The sequence below is a fragment of the Zychaea mexicana genome (assembly GCF_025766255.1).
Source record: "Zychaea mexicana strain RSA 1403 chromosome Unknown BDB00scaffold_1, whole genome shotgun sequence".
Lineage (NCBI taxonomy): Eukaryota > Fungi > Mucoromycota > Mucoromycetes > Mucorales > Lichtheimiaceae > Zychaea > Zychaea mexicana.
Genome location: NW_026516664.1, coordinates 329,190 through 347,349, shown reverse-complemented (window position 1 = coordinate 347,349; position 18,160 = coordinate 329,190). Strand labels below are relative to the sequence as shown.

Here is an 18,160-nt window from a genome sequence, read left to right as displayed (position 1 = left end):
CTGTAGATTGCTGAACATTCTTGTCCTCCACGTGGTTGCTGTCTTGGACAAGTCAGTGACACGGTCACTTCTTTGCAAAGACGCTTGTCAACATGACCTTTTTTCTCTGGCTGACTCTCTTCTGAGAACAGAAGATGGCTCTGCGATGATGGGTAGCTTGTCCATCAAACAGCAGAGGTTACACCGGAGGAATGGGCGTTACATGTGAAGGTCGGTGCGGGATGGATGAGGTTTTGCGCCTCCTCGTCTCCCCCCCCTCCATCCATCCATCACCACCAGCACGGAACAAGAAAAACAGAGGGAGTTGAAGAGGCAATAATCCAGAACAAGAAAGGGCCGTTTGCAATGTCGTTGATTTTGTCACACGCCAAATCACACACACGCGCCTCCTCCTTCGAATGGCCGGATAAGAATCCCGGAAAAAAAAAATATAAACATCTTCTTTTCCCTCTTCTCTCTTCTTCTTTTTCTCCCTCTTTTGCTGCTCTCTTTTCTGTTCTTCTAGTGCTGCCCTGTTCTCATCCTGTCGTCCAATATGTGTCCAGCATCGCAGAGGTAAAAGAAAGAACAGACACGTCCAACAACATTGGATTCCTTCAGACTGTTGCCCAGCTCACATTTGGACCTGCTTCTCTTTATACTATCTGCCCCATTTTCAATCCATTGCAACAGTGAAGAAGGATTGCATCTTCCTCCTATATCCGTGATCGATGATTTCCTGCCCGCCCGTTCCTGGCAGCCACAGATACCACCACCACCATCACCATCACCACAGCCGCCGTTACCGTCAATACCACAGCAACACCCACAGCAACCATCGCCGTGGTTACCCCTCTCTCATAACACGCCCTTCCAACCCGTCATCACACCAGCGTCTTCCAGCAGTCGTTCTTCGCCACCATCCACATCGTCATCGTCCTCCACACCCGTCGCCCGCTCCAGATTTAGCCCTCCCGTTTACCACGACGTTGATCAAGTATGAGAAATAATTAGCGGTGACAAATAATGCCGCGCGCAACCTAATCAAACCAGCCCCTATCGTAGTAAATTTTATTTTTAAAACTCATCATGCACGACCTTTGTGCTCTGTCTACAGATCATCGAGCATTGCCACTACTTGTGCAAAAGTATTGGCCAGCGCAGAAGCCAGTGGACGGATGACGACGATCCAAAGCCATGGTTGGATGACATGATTGGTCGGGCGAATGAGGTGCTTAATGCATTATTGCGGCTGAGGAAACAGCAAACTGCACGACCACAGTTGGAGCATCCTATTCGGGTAAAAATTAAGCTTTTCAATCATGAGAGCAATCATTTCCATTTCTTTTCTTTGACCTGTTCTGATCCCGCTTAATGCTCGCTTGTCGTCACTACCATTATCACCAGTCCGATAGGCCTACCACAACAGTATCATCGCCCCCAACAACGACTGCAGCTTGGCATACAGGAACTTTGTCTCTAACCAAATTACGGCAACGACGACGCGGTGTAAGTTTAATCTTCTCCATCAATGATATAGTGTATAGGCTCACTGTTCCGATTCCTGTTCATCATCGATTTAATAGAAAAGTGCAACGTTCCAAGGACGATGTCATTCATGTAATATTTCGGAAACACCAGAATGGCGAAGAGGCCCAGATGGTGCTCGGACGCTTTGCAATGCATGCGGGTTACGTACGTCTTCAACAGCAAGCATTGGTTCTGGATGCGCAGTTTGTAGGATAATGACAAAACATTGAACATGCATTCTTGTTGTCCTTATAGATTATGCAAAGCTGACGAGGAAAAAGGCACAGCTAGAACAACAACAACAGCAACAACAGCAGCAGCAGCAGCGGCAACAACAACAACAAGAGCAATCACAACCACAACCAACAATCCCACACCATCACCATCACCATCATCACAACATGTCCTCATCATACCGATGAGAATCATCTCTTATTAGTAACCATCGTTGTCCTTATGCCTTGTTCTTCCGCAATCAATCTTTTTCCTCATAAGCCATACAATACAAGCACACACATACACATACACACACCGTATCAAGATCATACAGACCTCTTATTCATTGTCGTTCTTCTTTTTTTTTCACATTACGCGTTGCCGTTGCGCACAAAATAAAGACATGTGAGCTGCGTAATGTGCAGCATCAGAGCCAGATCTGGAATATGATCCTCATGATATGTGTTAGATCAAATGAGATATTAATATCTACATACGTACCGATTGACAGCTGTGAAATCGCATGCACAACAAACATTAAAGTTGTGCGGCATGCTATCCTGCCATATTATAATCAAGATCTAATCATGATGAAACAAGATTTTGTTTTTATCATTGTGCACACGATCTTTTATTTAATATCGTCATCATCACTACTCGGCTACGCTCTTTCGTCGATCTTTAGCTACTGTGGATGCCTTTCGAGTATGCGTTGTCGTTGTTGACGAATTACTATCTGCGGTTTTGAACAGTTTCAATTGTTCGTTCACATCTTCAAGCATCTCCAATGCCATCTGGTATATCTCGGTGCCCTCTTTGTTGTACATTAAAGAGTTGGTCAGCATCAAGACGATGTCCCGTTCAAATTCAACAGTGGTTTTTATCGCCTAGTAGAATGAAATAATAATAGTGTAAATACATTGTCCCATTTACATCAACCACAGCTAGCCTCTAACTTTTGTTCTCATGGGCTCACGTTACCCCATCTCTGATTCTGTTCTTGATGGTCTTGAGGTCAACAGGATGCTTGACGACTTCGTAGTACAGAGGTGCAGTTGCTTCCTTGATTGGGTTCATGAACATGGCTCCATTCTTGTGATTCGCTATTTCGCGCCACAGGAGATTGATGTTCTTTTGCCAAGACTTTTGCTGCCGTTGTTCATCTTTGCTCTTGCGTTTATCAGAAGAAGATGTGGGGGTCGGTGCATTGCTTTCGCTGCCGGTAACACTTTCTGTTCCTTCAGCATCCGCCCCACTCATTACCGATAAAGGGCCTTCGGGTGATTTCAAATTCATCGCCTCAGGAGATTTGGGCTCTACAGCAACAAAAGTCATGATTAGATATCACATTGATTTTTAATAAATCGTCTGTCCCCCCTCCCTCTTCCTTCATTATCCCACAACCGCCTCCAAAGAAAGGTTGTTGGAAAGAAGCCAAAAGCTCACCTGATGATGGTTCTGTCTTTATACGTTCTTCATCTGCGGACAAGGATGTGGCAGCTGCGGATCCAAGTTGTTCCTGAGAGCCTTCGTTGTCTTGATATTCGGCTGTTGATTCTAATATATTATGCAAAGTTTCATGCGTGAATTTTCCAACTAATATCCAGTAGCATTGCTAATTATGTTTTTTTTTACCCTTAGAAGGCTGCTCAAGACGTTGGCGTTTGGTTGCTTGTTGTTCATCATTATAGTTTTCAGTCATTTCAAAATCCTCGAGCTTACGTTTTTCGCCTTCAGAGGGGAGTGCTGCCGCTGGCTCTCCTGGCGGTAAAGCGGCTTGCTGGTCAGTGGTTACTGTACTTTCGTCGAGTGTTGCAGGTTGGACAAGTGTCGCGGCGGGTGTGGCTTCCAGGGCGGATTGGTAGCTGGTGTCTGATTGTGGTGAAGCGCTCATTGCAGGTGTAGTTGGTTTTTGTTGACCTGTCGTATCACTTTGATGCTGGGGCAACGGCGGCGAAACTGTAGGCTGTGCTGTGACATGTGGCTCATGCTGGAGTGCTTGTGCAGGCGCTGCCGTTTCCTCAACTACTGAAGGTACCATGGTAGCCTCGGGTTCTCGTGTATCAACCTCCATCGGTTCCACCTTTTCTACAGGTGTCGGTACTTTTTCTTGCTCAGGCGTTGGTGTCTGTACCACTTGCTGTGGGGGTGTTGTACTCATTGCTTCTACTGTAGAGGCTTCAGCTTTTGGTTGGGATGACGGTGGTATTTCTGATACTACTTCCATAATATCTGCGCTTTGCGTAAGTGATTGGGCGGTTGTTTCAGCAGATGTTCGGGCTGGGGTATATTGTACATCTATAGTGCTGGTAGCTGGTGCCATTGTAGTAGTAGGTGTGGTAGAAGTTACGGAGGATGTAGTCATGGTAGGGGTTGCTGCTTCTGACGTGGGAGATACTGCTTGTGATGAAGTTTCTTTCACTTCTGCTTTCGGTTCATCTTCTTTTCCTTTCTCTGACTTTTCTGAGGATGATAATGATTCTTGCTGCTGCTGTTGTTGTTGTTGCTGAAATTCTGCTTGTTGTACAGTAGCCGTAGTTTCTTGTGGAGTAATAGTAGTTTCTTCAATCTCTTCGACTTGGGACCCTAGTTTCGCGTCCCATTTGCCAGCACGAATCTCTTCAATTTCACCAATCAATTGCATGAATTTCACATCGTCTTGTTTGATCGCCCTTTTTAATTCATCGATACGTTGAATATAAAGCTGTTTGGCTAACTTGACCACTGGTGGCATGTCCTGTGCCGTAGCACTGGCACTCGACTTTGTCTGTCGTCTACATATACATGAGTATCGTAATTAAAGGGTGCGGGAGGAGGAAGAGGAAGTAAAATGGTTGATATCTTACTTTTCATTTTCAAGATCTTCAATCAATAAGTAGTATTGTAGTGAGCAATTCTAATCAAGAAGTTTCAGTGTGGGATTAATAAACAAATTTGCTTTGTTTCTGCCCAACATGAAAGGAAAAAGGACTACTTTTTGATTGAAAAACTCGGGTTGTCGATCCAACATGCTGTGCTGCTTAAGATTGCGTGCGATCTGGAACCAGTTATCTTCGCCAAACTTATAGACAGCCTGAGCTAGAAGTAGTTTCTCCAGTACGGTCCATTCGGCAGTTGATGCCATTTCTGTCGTCGTGTTATGTAAAGTGCTGCTGAAGCAAAAGAAACGCGTTCCGACGAGTGGTTGTATGTGGTCAACCAATAACCTGATGTCTAGAACCCCGCAGGCTTAATAGAATATTTGAGTACTTGTATAAATCCTTGACTTTATATCTACAATCATTCTATCAACAGCAAAATGATGTATAGCAGCATATACTCTTGTTATATAAATAATAGATACTACCTGTCTCCTGCTACTTATCCCTCCTGTCCCTTCCCTCAATTCTTCTTCGATAAAACGAGTTCCTTGACAAAGCTATTGTGTACACTGCATTACAATGCTTATAGTACTACTACCACTTTGCCACCAATAAGTATGTAATACTGCGCAACTCTTCCAAGAAAACATCTGTATTCAATGATAAAGCTCCTACGCCCTGCATGCTTGCCTTCAACTGATCAGTGAGCGGGACTTTGAAAACCGGGGCGGAGGCACGTGTACAGCTCGCAGTAAGAAAGAAAAAGGCGTCCGAATTTTTGAACCTAACTCGTTTTTTTTTTTTGACGCGTGTCAATCTACGAAAACTGTCATGGCTCTACGCATACCCAAAAGCACACTTCCTCAACTCTTTAAGGAGGGCTATAAGGTAAGACAAGCATGAGCAATTGACACGGACTAGTACACAAACATATAAAAGAACTTTGACTGATGTCGAGTCAAATTGTTTTTGTTATTTTTGACAGTTCCAACAAGGCGTTGATGAGGCAGTATTGCGCAACATTGAGGCAACTCACGAACTTGCCGAAGTTGTACGCACCTCGATGGGTCCTAATGGTACATATAAGATCCCACTCTTGCCTCTATTCGATAGATCAAGCATCATCTGAAGTGTAAAGAAAACTAAACATCTCCCCTCTCCATCAACAGGTCGTAACAAAATGATCATCAATCATCTCGAAAAACTTTTCGTTACCAACGATGCTGCAACCATCATTCGTGAATTGGACGTTGTACATCCTGCCGCAAAGCTACTTGTCATGGCATCTCAGCAACAAGAATCCGAGTTAGGCGATAATACCAATCTTGTCATCGTCTTCGCCGGTGAATTGTTGAAGAAGGCGGAACACTTGTTGCGTCTCGGCCTTCACCCTTCTGAGGTTATTCAAGGTTATGAACTTGCAAGAGATAGAGCTCTTGAGATTATTCAAGGTAATGTTTATGAAGTTGGATGTCATTGCTCCAGGAAAAAGCGAGTTGCATTCTAACATAAAAGGGGGGAATTGCGCGTTTTCGTTTTACATTTTTAGACTTGTCCGTGGCTAAAGTTGAAGATTTGAAGTCAAAAGACGAATTGCTTAAAAGTGTCAAGGCAGCCATTGGATCAAAGCAATATGGTCACGAAGATTTGTTGAGTGAACTTGTTGTTGAAGCCGCACAAAATGTGATGCCCAAGAACCCTACTGATTTCAACGTGGATAACATTCGAGTTGTGAAGGTGATGGGTTCCAGCATCTATGAATCAAAGGTCGTGCGAGGCATGGTTTTCGGTCGTGAGCCAGAAGGTAAGCGTTTTGATCAACATTTTTAGTGTGTGCGTGAGAGAGGAAGGATACGCAATTTGTGTACCTTACGAACTTTGATGTTTTTTTCTCGGTTATTATAGGCCCTATCCAGAGCGCCACTAAGGCCAAGGTTGCTGTTTTCACTTGTCCCTTGGATATCGCTCAAACGGAAACTAAGGGTACCGTTCTTATTCACAATGCACAGGAAATGCTAAACTTTAGCAAAGATGAAGAGAAGCATATGGAAAAGGTAAGGCTCTAGATATTTAAGAAGCAGGCATAGTGTTAAAATGTGATTGAGTTTAGGATGTGGGCTAAAACTGGATTTCCTTTCTTTAGATTTTCCAAGAACTGTCCGATGCTGGTGTCAAGGTCGTTGTTACCGGTAATGGTATCGGCGAACTGGCACAACATTATTTGAACCGTTTCGGTATCTTGTCTGTCAAGGTCTTGTCCAAGTTTGACCTTCGTCGGTTGTGCCGCGTTGTTGGCGCTACCGCATTAGCACGTTTGGGTGCTCCTATGGCAGAAGAAATGGGCTACTGTGATGTTGTTGAAACTGTCGAAATCGGTAGCGACCGTGTTACTGTGTTCCGTCAAGAAGAATTGGACCGCTCGCGTACCACCACTGTGGTGATCCGTGGCGCAACACAAAACCACATGGATGATATCGAACGCGCTATTGACGATGGTGTCAACGTGATCAAGGCTGCTACCCGTGATCCTCGTTTGTTACCTGGTGCCGGTGCTGTTGAAATGGAATTGAACAAGCGTTTGCAAATTGTTGCCTCCAAGACTCCTGGTTTGAATCAGCACGCCATCAAGAAGTTCGCTGAGGCACTTGAAGTGGTACCTCGCACTTTGTGTGAAAACGCTGGTATGGATGCCACTGCTGTCTTGTCCCGTTTGTACGCTGCTCATTACCAAGAGGGCGACTCTGGCCTTAGTGTTGGTGTTGATGTTGAGGTATTTGCCATTGATCTATACATATTTCATAGTGAATGATTGTAAACTGATCACGACGATATATTGCTATTTAGAATGACAACGACGGCACTGCAGATGCAGCCAAGATTGGCGTCTACGACTCCTTCCCTGCCAAGCACTTGGCAATCAAACTTGCCGCTGATACAGCAATAACAGTTTTGCGCGTAGACCAGGTACGTCTTTCTAATAGAGTTTTGTTTTTGCTTGTTAGCTACAAGAATGTACAGATGCTGATATGTCATGTTACTTTTTCTCTCATTAGATTATTATGTCCAAACCTGCAGGAGGACCCAAGCCCCCCAAGCAGCAGGGCCACTGGGATGATGATTAAATAGTTCCTTTCTTTACTCCATCTGCATGATTTCCATATCACACAACAGTATATTTCTCAATCAAAAAGTCATTTTAAAATTGTTTTTTCAAAAAGAATATTATATTATGGTAATACAAATGCTATGCATGAATATTTTATCTTTTGGTCGATAGATGATGTGATTATTATATACAAGGAGAGCTTTGGAATCTATTCTTCGTCTTCGTCCATATCTTGATCTCCACTTTCTTCTTCTGCCTTTTTAACTTCTTCCCATGCAGCTAGTGTGGCCTTGGCCTTTGTCCTTACGACCTTGTTGATAGATTCAGTCGCTGCAACTTGAATGGGTCGCTCAATTGATTCCATGCTCAAATGAACCTCTTCTCCTTGTTCCCGTTGCAGTTCCATCACCTTATCGAGCTCTTCGAAATAAACGTCAAAAATATGGTATCGGATGGAATCAGGCTTTTTTCGGTCTGTTGGACTAAAGTTGGCAAAACATCTATGTGAGCCATCGAACAAGTTCTTAACTGCATTAAGTGTAAAAGTCAGTTGGGATCAAAAACTTACTGTAGGGGACCATTTAAAAGCATGGTAGTATACTCTTCCACATTCTCCTCATTCCAATCATGGTTTGCCAAAAACAAAAACGAGTAAAAAATAACGCGCCGTAACAGCATGTAGTACTTGTCCAATCTGTGTTATCAATTCATAATCCTTTAGCCATTTGGTAAAATTGTTAGATAAACTAAAATTGCATCAATTACCTTATTCTATCCAAACCGTGCCACTCTGAGCAATGTGTTTCCCAAAATGCTTCGAGGAACGGAATGGCATTATCAGCTGGTATGTCTAATACAAGAGATCCCAGTTTTTCAGAGAGGTCTTGTTGTACCAAAGGCTTGTCAGACATCCAATAACCTAGATTAATATGCAAGAGTAAAACGTTAAATATACAGACAAAAGCCTCATCGCCACACACAATCAAGACCATTCGTATAACGGTCTTTTACTGTATTCTTACAATAAAATAAGCCCTTCCATAATTTCAAAAGATCTACACGAGAAAGCTCAGGACTGCTGGAAATGTAACGACGTAATGCACTGACGGCTTTGTCGCGAGTTTTCTTTTCTATATGTTTACAAGTTCAACGATTAGTGCGCCTCAGAAAACAGTAGCGAGCGTTCCATGGAATTCAAGAATGTACCATTGGCAGCCAGTTGCTTTCCGAAGGGCAAGGTCGTTTCTGCCGTGATCGTGTCGCTCATATTTTCAAGTTTTGCAGGAAAAATCTAAAAGAGCCCGAAATCGGTTCTGTCAAATTAGTTAAATGGGCAAAGCGGGAAATAGGAGCCAAGCCACCAACTCAACCTTTCCAAGGAAGAAAGGGTCGTATGTATAATGCTGTGCGAGGGGGGTAGTGGGTTCCGCTCTTGTATATGCTATATTAATAATGTTTGGCGCATTTCGTCAGTCACTTGTAGCTCAAGGTGGTCTCCTTTGGTACTTAGATTCTCGCTTCCAAAATGAATATGCATATGCTATAGATCGCAAGACCATATTAACAATAGTTATTTTTAGGAAGAACCCTTTTCGCATGTCCGGCACTCGTAAAGCCAACGTACGCAAGAGACTCAAGGCTGTCGACGATGTCATCGCTACCGTAGCAGATTCCGGCGTTCGTTGCAAAGCTTTAGATAAGGCCTTGGCACTTCCTAAAGAATCCGAAATGCACCCTCGCGACAAGTATACCGTCTTTAGCAGATACGCACGAGGTCACCGCAAGTCGCTTCACAAAGTACCAAAATTCACCAAGAAGACCGAACGAACGAGCCCTGTTGGTTTCTAGATGTTATATCATTACCTGTACAAAAAGCAAAAACAGATCCAGTATGTATTGTAAAAATACATTCCATGCTCAATAAAACATTCTCGACCTGCGCCAGCCATTTTCCCCCTAAAATCGTCACCACATACGATATTCAATATATACGTTCAACGAGTCATTAGTAATCGAAGGAACGAAGGGAGCATGTTGGTGGAGTAACACGCAATCCTTTTTTAATGATAGCTTGGGCCTGTTATTCATCGCTTGTGATATACTGTAGGTGTGATGACCTGGCGGTCGATTTCGTTGCTTGGATAGCGTTGTAAGAGTAGCTTTGTTCCATCATTATGATTGTTACATGAGGGCAAACATGCTGCTTTGTGGTTTAAAGAGCTGCTACATAGCTAATGTTAAGCAAACTCAGGGTATTTGGAGCGAAGTAGAATGACCTTTCCGTGTGTAGAGCAAACGCTGCTATGCGGGGATACACTGCATTGAAGTGCGCTACTAAGAAACTGAGAAAAGGCTCGAACCTGTTTTTTCTTTCACTTTCCCTCATAAACCTCGTGGCAACAAAAATCATAATGTCGAAAAGAAAGCATCTTTACGAAGACGTCATAAACTCGGCAGCCAAACGTTTTCACCGGAATGGTGAAGCTGAGCAAAACAGTTTTCGCGTATTACCAGCTCATCGATACAGTGGACGCTGCCCTGAGTACAGACAACCTATTGAGGTCAATTCTTACAGCATCGATGCTGATCGCAGGGTTTGGTTCGACGACAGAGAGCTTGTACGTAACTTATTAACTAGAATTCGTTTTGAACGATATTGCTATACGTACACTCATTTGTAACAATCTTAGAAATATTATGCAGCACCGCGATTAACTTCCACGACTCCTTCGCTTTCGTACAACTATGATCGTTTTGTTCAACGCGACGAAACTATACCGGAACATATTGATACGCTTTTGGATGCTTTGACTGACGCCAAATCAAAAAGTACTGTTGATGACACACAAGCTGATATTGTAAGAAGAGGAATACAACGGATAGAGAAAATATGTATTAATGGAATGCTGAACCATACTCGCTTTTCAAGGTAACTTGGCGAGGTATTATGACCAAGCTCTTCTGTACACCTTTTTCGCGTAACGAGCCTTGGGAATTGCGAGTGACGCGATCAAAGGTAACTCTTATGTCATCATCCAAAAATAAACGTAGATTCAGCAAGTAACCATTCTATGCATTTATAGGGTACGATTTATATCGAGGAACAACAGACAGAGCAAAAACGCCAGCGCGAAGCAACGACGGATGATCGACAGCGGCTTATGAGCTATTGGGGATATCAATTTGAAGCAATGTGCACATCAACAGATCCAAAAGGGGAGGCTCCCATAGTAAACGAAGACATGGAACCACCGAATACCAATGTACAATATTGCGTGATCGTACGGACTAGACTTGGCGGAAACTCTATTATTATGGGCGCCGAGGTGGATTGTATTGAAGGTGAGAAATGTTAAAAGCTCGGTTGTCGCTCCTGTGGTTTATCTTGGATGCTGAACTTGCATATCTATAGGATTGAAACCGTCCAAGGAAGAACGAAATCCTTTGAAGCAATACATTGAGCTTAAAACATCAAGACGCATTGATGTCGAAAGGCAGCAGATATCCTTTGAAAAGTAAATGCTAGCAACTTAACACATCATAGACAAACTTCATCCGCTTATGTAACTCACTCTTTTCCTTTATTTATTAGATACAAGCTACTCAAATTCTGGGCACAATCTTTCCTTGTTGGAGTACCTAGAGTGGTATGCGGTTTTCGCGACGATAATGGAGTCATTAGTCATCTTGAGACTTTAAAAACTCTTGAGATTCCTCGCAAAGTGCGGGGAAAACCGAACATGTGGGTATGTACATATGTGTCATGTTCTATCATGGGTATACCATATACAAAAAGCAGATACATATACTAACGAAGCTAAAAACCTTTATAGGATCCATCCGTGTGTATGAATTTCACGGACCAGTTCCTGAATTGGCTGAAATCTGTAGTGACCGTGGATGATCCTTCAGTGACTTATTCGGTTGCTTGGAAGGAGCCCTGGCGTGAAATTTTCATCGAATGTAATGGCAAAAAAGACGCGTTCTTGACCCAGCGATATCTGGATGGCACAATGAGTAATGATATTGGAGGTCCAAGAGCATCGTGATGTCCTTTAACCATAAAAACTGATATATCGGTTTTTTGCGTGACTTTGGGAGGAGCTTTCTGTATATAAATAGATAAAGAGGGATGATTCGGATGTATTGACAGCCAAATTCGGTCCACTAAACTCTATTATGTCCGAGAACAATAAAGACTTACAGGAAGAAGAGTATATGGCCTTAGAAGCCATTTACGGGCCGGACGTTGTTAAGAAAGAAAACGAATCGTCGGACGACGCATATATTGTGACAATCAACCTCGACGACGATGACGAAACTTTAAAGTCACCGAGAATAGTCGTTGTGCGCTTCTTTTTACCTCCCACATACCCCAGCAATGATCCACCCATTTACGAAGTTTCTTCGGTATACTGCGGCACCCACCGCATCGATAATACCATGCTGGACAAGATTGACAACGAATTCCAAGCCATGTTTCAACCGGGGGAGGTGGTATTGTTCGCGTGGATCAGCTGGTTACGCGATTACTTGGAAAATGAAGTTGAAAAACCCGATGAAGAGGCACTATGCAAGCAACTGGAGCTTCAAAAGCTCGAAGACCAACCCGAAAAAAAGGTATGAATGAAGATAGGGTTTGGTATAAGAATTGCACGGGTGACAGTTGGGGCATGAAAAAAGTGCCCATACATATAGTTGGCTTATATTGCGGTTTGGTTTTCCTGTAAAAAAAAGGATCCAGTACAAGAAGATAACGCAAAGGAGAGTAGGATGAACGATATTGCGGCTGCAGCACCACCCATATATACTTCTCCAGATGCGATTGTCGATAGAAAGTCGACTTTCGTGGCACACGTCGCCAAGGTGCATAATGTTGAACAAGTACGGGCCGTCGTGGCAAAGCTTTTGGAGGATAAAAAGATTGCCAAGGCTACTCACAATATGATGGCGTACCGAATTGAGTTACCCGATGGGCACATACTTCAAGATAACGACGATGATGGCGAAACGGCTGCAGGCGGTGAGTGTTGCTATCTTTTTCCCTTTCTTTCGTTAATATTGGAGCAATATGGATCTAATTGCAATATGGATATGCATATATTAGGTCGCATGATGCACTTGTTGCAAATCACAGATGTCAAGAATGCAGTTGTAGTCGTCAGCCGGTGGTTTGGTGGTATGTATAACGACTGCCAGTTATGTGTAACATTGTGAGATATTATCCAGTAGGCAAGTCATATATTGAATTATACTATTATTAGGCATTCAACTCGGTGCGGATCGCTTCAAGCATATCAACAATTCGGCAAGGGCCGCTTTAGTAGACTGTGGTTTTATCAAACAAGACAACAATAAAGCCAGTAAAAACAAGCGCAAGAAATAGAGAGCTTGCATAAAGTGCAGTATTTCAATTTAGTTCTGTTTGTTGTTTGGCACATGTGTGTGCAGTGTATGTGCTTATATGATTCGAGCGGTGTGACATTATTTACATGATATCAGTGGTGAGACTGAGGGAATGAAAAAAAGACAGTGAGTTGGTTTATGCGAATACTGGTTTTCCAGAGGATGCTTGAGCTTTTTTGGAATAAGGATGGATGTTGTAAAGTACTGGATCGCTAATAGGAATGGATACGACATCTTGAGAGTGTTGTGCAAAGTGTGTGTTGGATGATTCGGCATTAGGATACTTCATTATGTAACCATCCAAACCTGCTAAATCTGGTTCAAATGATCGAACTATTCGCAAAGTAATATTACAAGGTTCTGCGAAGTAAAGAAAGCCAGTCGTCAATTTCTGTAAAACCAAATCAAGGCGCTAGATATCTTTGTGGTTCTTTTACCTGTCCAGCCCGAATAGTGTAGTTCAACCTTGGCTTTTAGTTTGTAGCAGAAGGGTGTGGTTGGTATAAAATCGTTTGATACTGGCCAATATACTTGACTACTTTGATCCGGATTGGTGATCTAAGAGTAGCAATAACAACAATGAAAACCCGTTAATGTCTAGGCTTTATCATTACCAAAGAGAACATCCATGATGTCAAATTTACCTCGATGGCAATATCGTAGATATCGCTGGAGTTGTATATAATTGCTTCAACGTCCAAGTTGACCCGTATGTTGGATTTGAATTTGAGCGGTTTGTCCGGGTTAGGTTGCGGATTAGTGATTTCTGCGCTTGTGTGTTTCACGGCAGTATCTATATCCAATTCCATAGGGAGGAAGCCCTAAGATACATACAAGAACAACCCAATGTCAATTCATGTCTATCTAAGGGAGTATACGTCAAAAAGGATGCTTACCGTCAGAAACGAGTGCAATCCAACCCATTTTGCAGCAGTAGGGTCCGTGCTTATTTTAACGAGGATACTTCTAAGATCGCCAATAGATAGCATTTGGTAGATTTCCTTATCCAAATGTCTAACTCGCACATTTAGTAAAGAATTCTACCTTTTCCACAATTTTCCAGACATGTTTTTCACTATTCAACCTACCGACTCATTTGATCGATACGATTAACAAAAGCAATGAAAATACTTTGAAGTTTGAAGGCTGAACTGGTACTATGTCGTTTTTGTTATAAAAAAAAAGAAGAATCAGAGAAGATCTTGAGCAAGCATATTCGGGTGCTTATAATCACTTACACTGGCATGTCTTTGATTATACCAAACGTCCACACGATGCTGACGAGGATTCGAAAGTAGATTATAGCTTGCATGTTCCATGCCGAGAGACCGATAAAGCTGTATTGCATGATATAAGACGCTTGAAGTAGGTTGGTGGCAGCGATTTGTGCTGTTGATGCAAATGATGGCGTCCCAAAGTTTTGTTTTATCTGATCCCCTTACGGTTAGTATAATGTTTCACGTGTACATACATGTATATAAAACGAGCAGTATCTTACCCTCAATACCAATTCGTAGCATTCAAGGTATGTAATTGCTAAGCGCACATTCCCGGACGGCCGTAGTGTACAGATATATTTATAGTTCCTTTTTATAAGAGGATGAGGTAAGCTAAATAACTCTCACATTCCAGGATGATAAGGGAAAACGACTCACTTGATAGCATCTTGTATCGTCGCTAATGCTGCAGAATATTCCCATCGTTCGGCTTGGCGTTTTACGATTTGTAATAAATGTGATGTCGTTGTTGTGTATTCCGAGATATCTCTCAGACTCATCTTTGCAACTTATCGCCAATAGTGATTAATCATATGCCTAGCAATAATTATTGAAATAAAAGAACATGGTAGGCGTTACCTGTCTCAGAAACAAATCCATCAATGCTGGCATATTCCGGGCTCTTCATCAACCCATTTTCATGGAGCACCTGGAAAAAAAGAAGAAAGAAGTTAGATTTGTATTCTGGCTGTGTAGTGATTAAAATTGTTACGCCAATTATTTGTTACCCGTATGTCTTGGACACAATCTGGGTATTTTCTTCGATAATAAGCAAAGTGTTGGAACATATATGATGGTAGATCCGTGGCTAATGAAGGCTGTGATACTACAGCATTTACAAGTAGTATTACGCGGGCGGTATCTATCCAATTCCTTGTAAGTTAAAAAGTACATTATGGTCAGCAGCGACTCCACTTATATATAGACACTTACAAACAGGACTTTCAATGCTAGGTTCTTTGGTCAAATAGCGATTATCAATGTCAAACAAGCTTTTGCGGCATTTAGCTATTGCACGTGATTAGACCTCGTACCAAAAACGTATGTTGTATAACGGATACGATCTGCTGCCCTCAAGTAGCAACTTACCAACTATAGCTGGGTGTCTTTTACCAACTTCACGTATACAACGATATATTGATAATAAGTCTTGAGGATATCGTTTGATATTTTCCATTAGCTCGGTCATTAAAAGCAAGAGCGACTCTTCGTTTTCAATTTCAACAACACTACGAATCAACTTTTTAGCTTTCAAAGTACCTTCTTTTTCTTTCCTTTTTTTACAAACTTACGCCAGAAGGTCATGCGTTGTGAATCGTGTTGTCTGATCAAAATCGTCTAGAGTACCGGCGGAAATTTCCAATTGCTCTATATCAAATTTCAAAGGCCAGCGGGTACCGATTTTGCGCAAACTGTTGATCGCATTGATACGCACTTGGGGGATCTCATCGTTAAACATATCTGATATAATAAGAAGTCGATCATTAGAAACATAAAAGGATGGCTAGCAGTTATTAGCTCATAACTACTTACCAACGAGAGCATCCACAGCCTTGTTCACAAGATGCCCATTATACATGCAAAGTTCGCAAATGGAATCTAATACGTAAAAAAGCCGAATGATTATGATCACTTCTTTACAAACTGCCAATTCAAACAGCTAGTCACATACCGATGGATGCATTGCGTACTTCTTGAAATTCGTCCTCAAGACCATGTACAAAAGCACCGCAGGCACCAGAATCCATGATGCGGAATTCCTCCGTTTCCACATCCATATCCCCTTCTGCTACGGGAATAATCTGCAAAAAGTACAAAACAAATGTGTAAAAATGACATACATACATGAACTATAGAGTATGGATACTCACTTCATGTTTGCGTTGTCTCTTGCGGTCGAACCTGCGTCTTAATCGTGACATGATTTGCTTGCTGAATGTTTGTGATAAGATATCTGCATTGACATGTTGATATGACGACATGATCACACACGCCTTTGTCCGAATTACAACAGATACATCGTTGACCAGGTCGCAAATTTTCGAGAAAGCATCATCGATCAAGCGAACAGTCTCATATGGACCGTCCTTGGGCAACCATAATAGAATATCGGGATTCAATGAACTCACTGCCCTGATAATTGCGTGTTTGATGTACAATTAGCATATTTTCTGTGTTATCATATTTGTAATTCATGATATAGAGAGTTCGAATAGAAATACCATATGAGATTAAGACCTCCAAGTCGAACTTCTTCAAAATCGTCGCGCAATGAGACGACAGCCAAAGAGTAGAGAGAGTCATAGAGTGGCGATCCACGTAAATGCATATCAACCAATGAGTCAAGCGCACTCTAAGTTACCGGATCGCTTCAGTTAATTACAAGTCCATTGTCGTTTCAAAGTAGAGTGACACACACAGAGAGGTCCTTCAAGTATTTGCTGCTTACTTTTCGAACACGTGGATCATTATCACGGACAAATCGACTTATAAGCTTCTGAACTTTCATCTCACTCAAATTTTCAAGAACGCTGATCTGAAAGCCTGCATAGGCTTTAAAGACAAATGGTAGCAGTGAATATAGACGAATGCACGCAGCTCGCACGCGATAGTCTGGCTCCTCAAACTCCAGTACAGCTTTTTCATAAAGAAGAGTCAGTGATTTATGGTTCTCCACAGTAATCGAAAGTTGTCGTGCCTACGAAATAGTTAATTATGCCCATCCAATAAGTTATTTAGCTAATATCCCACCAAAATACAAGTGGCATCGCTCTAGTCTTTTCAAATAACTTGCCTTGAGAAAGTCGTAAATGCAATTGTATAACAAAGTGCGCACTGAGGTTGAGCTTGACGATAGCTGTGTACAAACAGTGATTTAGTATGCATAAAAGTAATCGCTATCGTGAGATAAGAGTCACTTCTCTTTTTGTACCCGAAGAACCAGGTCCTTGAACAATAGTGGGCCATTGACTTGAGGTACGACCATGAACTTTTGAACAAGTGACATAACAATCCCCTAAACAAGTTTTATAGATTGTTAAAAGATCGCCCGGCAAAAACCATAAATAAAAGTGATGTAGCATGCCTTTATTTCTTCGCTCGTAGTTTCGCGAAATATTTGCAAGAGGGATCCCAATACTGCTTGTTGCTGATCATGCATCAATATAGGAATTGTTGTACTTATCCGCCGCAGGCACTAAAAGAGAGAAAAGTTTGCACTGTCAATACATATGCAACAAAGTTATAATTTTTAAGAACTAAAGGGAGGACGGACCTGTATCTGCAACTGTATGTTTGACGACTCGAGATCCGTCAAGCGCAACTGTACTCAAGACAAGCGAAAAAAGTCAGTTTGTCGCGATCCAACGAACGAGCCCAAACGTACTACTACTTCTTTTTCTTCAACGCGCTGTAGTAAACACATTTACCTGATTCCAGTCGGCACCGCTGGCTTGCATATAGTCCATATTATTGCTATGTAATGCAACAATACCATTCCTTACATCGTTAGAGAGTCTGCTACGAAAGGAAAAAAGAATGCATTTCAAATTGATCAGGGCGATCCTCGGGGAATGACAGCAACATTAAACGCATTTGCCAGCAAAATCAAATTCGTTCAAACATACGACACGTACTGCGCCTCAGATCCGTCAAAGGACGAGTCAACCTCGTTCGTGGACCGCTTCATGAGAAACCGAGGATGCGTCGGTGGTTCCTTTTTCTTTTATACGCTCTCAAGAAAGAGTGAAAATTGGTTCCGCGGCATTTGAAGAAGTTAAAATTGC

At 42.2% G+C, this 18,160-nt stretch overlaps 8 protein-coding genes across 8 annotated transcripts; 5 read left to right on the top strand and 3 right to left on the bottom strand.

The window, feature by feature from the left end:
* Positions 1-450: 450 nt before the first annotated feature.
* Positions 451-2,163, top strand: BDB00DRAFT_794374 (uncharacterized protein). The gene is made up of 6 exons (XM_053121300.1): positions 451-555; positions 673-976; positions 1,097-1,279; positions 1,387-1,488; positions 1,566-1,674; positions 1,765-2,163. Exons 1-6 carry the CDS (start codon positions 536-538, stop codon positions 1,929-1,931), a joined length of 885 nt encoding a protein of 294 aa, XP_052985798.1. The 5' UTR covers positions 451-535; the 3' UTR covers positions 1,932-2,163.
* Positions 2,164-2,342: 179 nt separating this feature from the next.
* BDB00DRAFT_794370 (uncharacterized protein) lies at positions 2,343-4,920 on the bottom strand. The gene is made up of 6 exons (XM_053121299.1): positions 4,700-4,920; positions 4,572-4,621; positions 3,361-4,499; positions 3,172-3,282; positions 2,707-3,041; positions 2,343-2,612 (listed from the first exon to the last, which is right to left on the bottom strand). Exons 1-6 carry the CDS (start codon positions 4,847-4,849, stop codon positions 2,379-2,381), a joined length of 2,019 nt encoding a protein of 672 aa, XP_052985797.1. The 5' UTR covers positions 4,850-4,920; the 3' UTR covers positions 2,343-2,378.
* BDB00DRAFT_948497 (T-complex protein 1 theta subunit) lies at positions 4,921-7,813 on the top strand. The gene is made up of 8 exons (XM_053129548.1): positions 4,921-5,474; positions 5,572-5,662; positions 5,756-6,037; positions 6,136-6,390; positions 6,492-6,640; positions 6,730-7,356; positions 7,431-7,550; positions 7,640-7,813. The coding sequence occupies exons 1-8, from the start codon at positions 5,418-5,420 to the stop codon at positions 7,706-7,708; spliced, it is 1,650 nt and encodes a 549-aa protein (XP_052985796.1). The 5' UTR covers positions 4,921-5,417; the 3' UTR covers positions 7,709-7,813.
* BDB00DRAFT_794361 (uncharacterized protein) lies at positions 7,814-9,114 on the bottom strand. The gene is made up of 6 exons (XM_053121298.1): positions 9,063-9,114; positions 8,899-8,983; positions 8,715-8,822; positions 8,458-8,611; positions 8,261-8,386; positions 7,814-8,174 (listed from the first exon to the last, which is right to left on the bottom strand). Exons 2-6 carry the CDS (start codon positions 8,957-8,959, stop codon positions 7,901-7,903), a joined length of 723 nt encoding a protein of 240 aa, XP_052985795.1. The 5' UTR covers positions 8,960-8,983; positions 9,063-9,114; the 3' UTR covers positions 7,814-7,900.
* BDB00DRAFT_794355 (mitochondrial ribosomal protein L31-domain-containing protein) lies at positions 9,115-9,975 on the top strand. The gene is made up of 2 exons (XM_053121297.1): positions 9,115-9,194; positions 9,273-9,975. The coding sequence occupies exons 1-2, from the start codon at positions 9,145-9,147 to the stop codon at positions 9,538-9,540; spliced, it is 318 nt and encodes a 105-aa protein (XP_052985794.1). The 5' UTR covers positions 9,115-9,144; the 3' UTR covers positions 9,541-9,975.
* On the top strand, positions 9,769-12,002 carry BDB00DRAFT_5372 (RAI1 like PD-XK nuclease-domain-containing protein). Its single transcript, XM_053117773.1, has 7 exons — positions 9,769-10,310; positions 10,383-10,550; positions 10,622-10,708; positions 10,776-11,034; positions 11,105-11,207; positions 11,285-11,438; positions 11,526-12,002. The coding sequence occupies exons 1-7, from the start codon at positions 9,996-9,998 to the stop codon at positions 11,739-11,741; spliced, it is 1,302 nt and encodes a 433-aa protein (XP_052985793.1). The 5' UTR covers positions 9,769-9,995; the 3' UTR covers positions 11,742-12,002.
* Positions 11,872-13,338, top strand: BDB00DRAFT_885854 (ribosomal protein S5 domain 2-type protein; the record flags this gene model as incomplete). The annotated part of the gene is made up of 4 exons (XM_053128425.1): positions 11,872-12,312; positions 12,391-12,715; positions 12,800-12,871; positions 12,957-13,338. The coding sequence occupies 4 exons, from the start codon at positions 11,872-11,874 to the stop codon at positions 13,076-13,078; spliced, it is 960 nt and encodes a 319-aa protein (XP_052985792.1). The 3' UTR covers positions 13,079-13,338.
* BDB00DRAFT_794344 (armadillo-type protein) lies at positions 13,082-18,155 on the bottom strand. The gene is made up of 24 exons (XM_053121296.1): positions 18,002-18,155; positions 17,804-17,891; positions 17,650-17,697; positions 17,461-17,571; positions 17,308-17,391; positions 17,170-17,232; positions 16,825-17,073; positions 16,598-16,728; positions 16,247-16,508; positions 16,048-16,177; positions 15,909-15,974; positions 15,668-15,836; positions 15,465-15,604; positions 15,309-15,383; positions 15,104-15,237; positions 14,955-15,024; positions 14,754-14,883; positions 14,597-14,684; positions 14,337-14,527; positions 14,187-14,255; positions 13,995-14,112; positions 13,743-13,919; positions 13,536-13,656; positions 13,082-13,458 (listed from the first exon to the last, which is right to left on the bottom strand). Exons 1-24 carry the CDS (start codon positions 18,061-18,063, stop codon positions 13,235-13,237), a joined length of 3,000 nt encoding a protein of 999 aa, XP_052985791.1. The 5' UTR covers positions 18,064-18,155; the 3' UTR covers positions 13,082-13,234.
* Between the last annotated feature and the right edge of the window lie 5 nt (positions 18,156-18,160).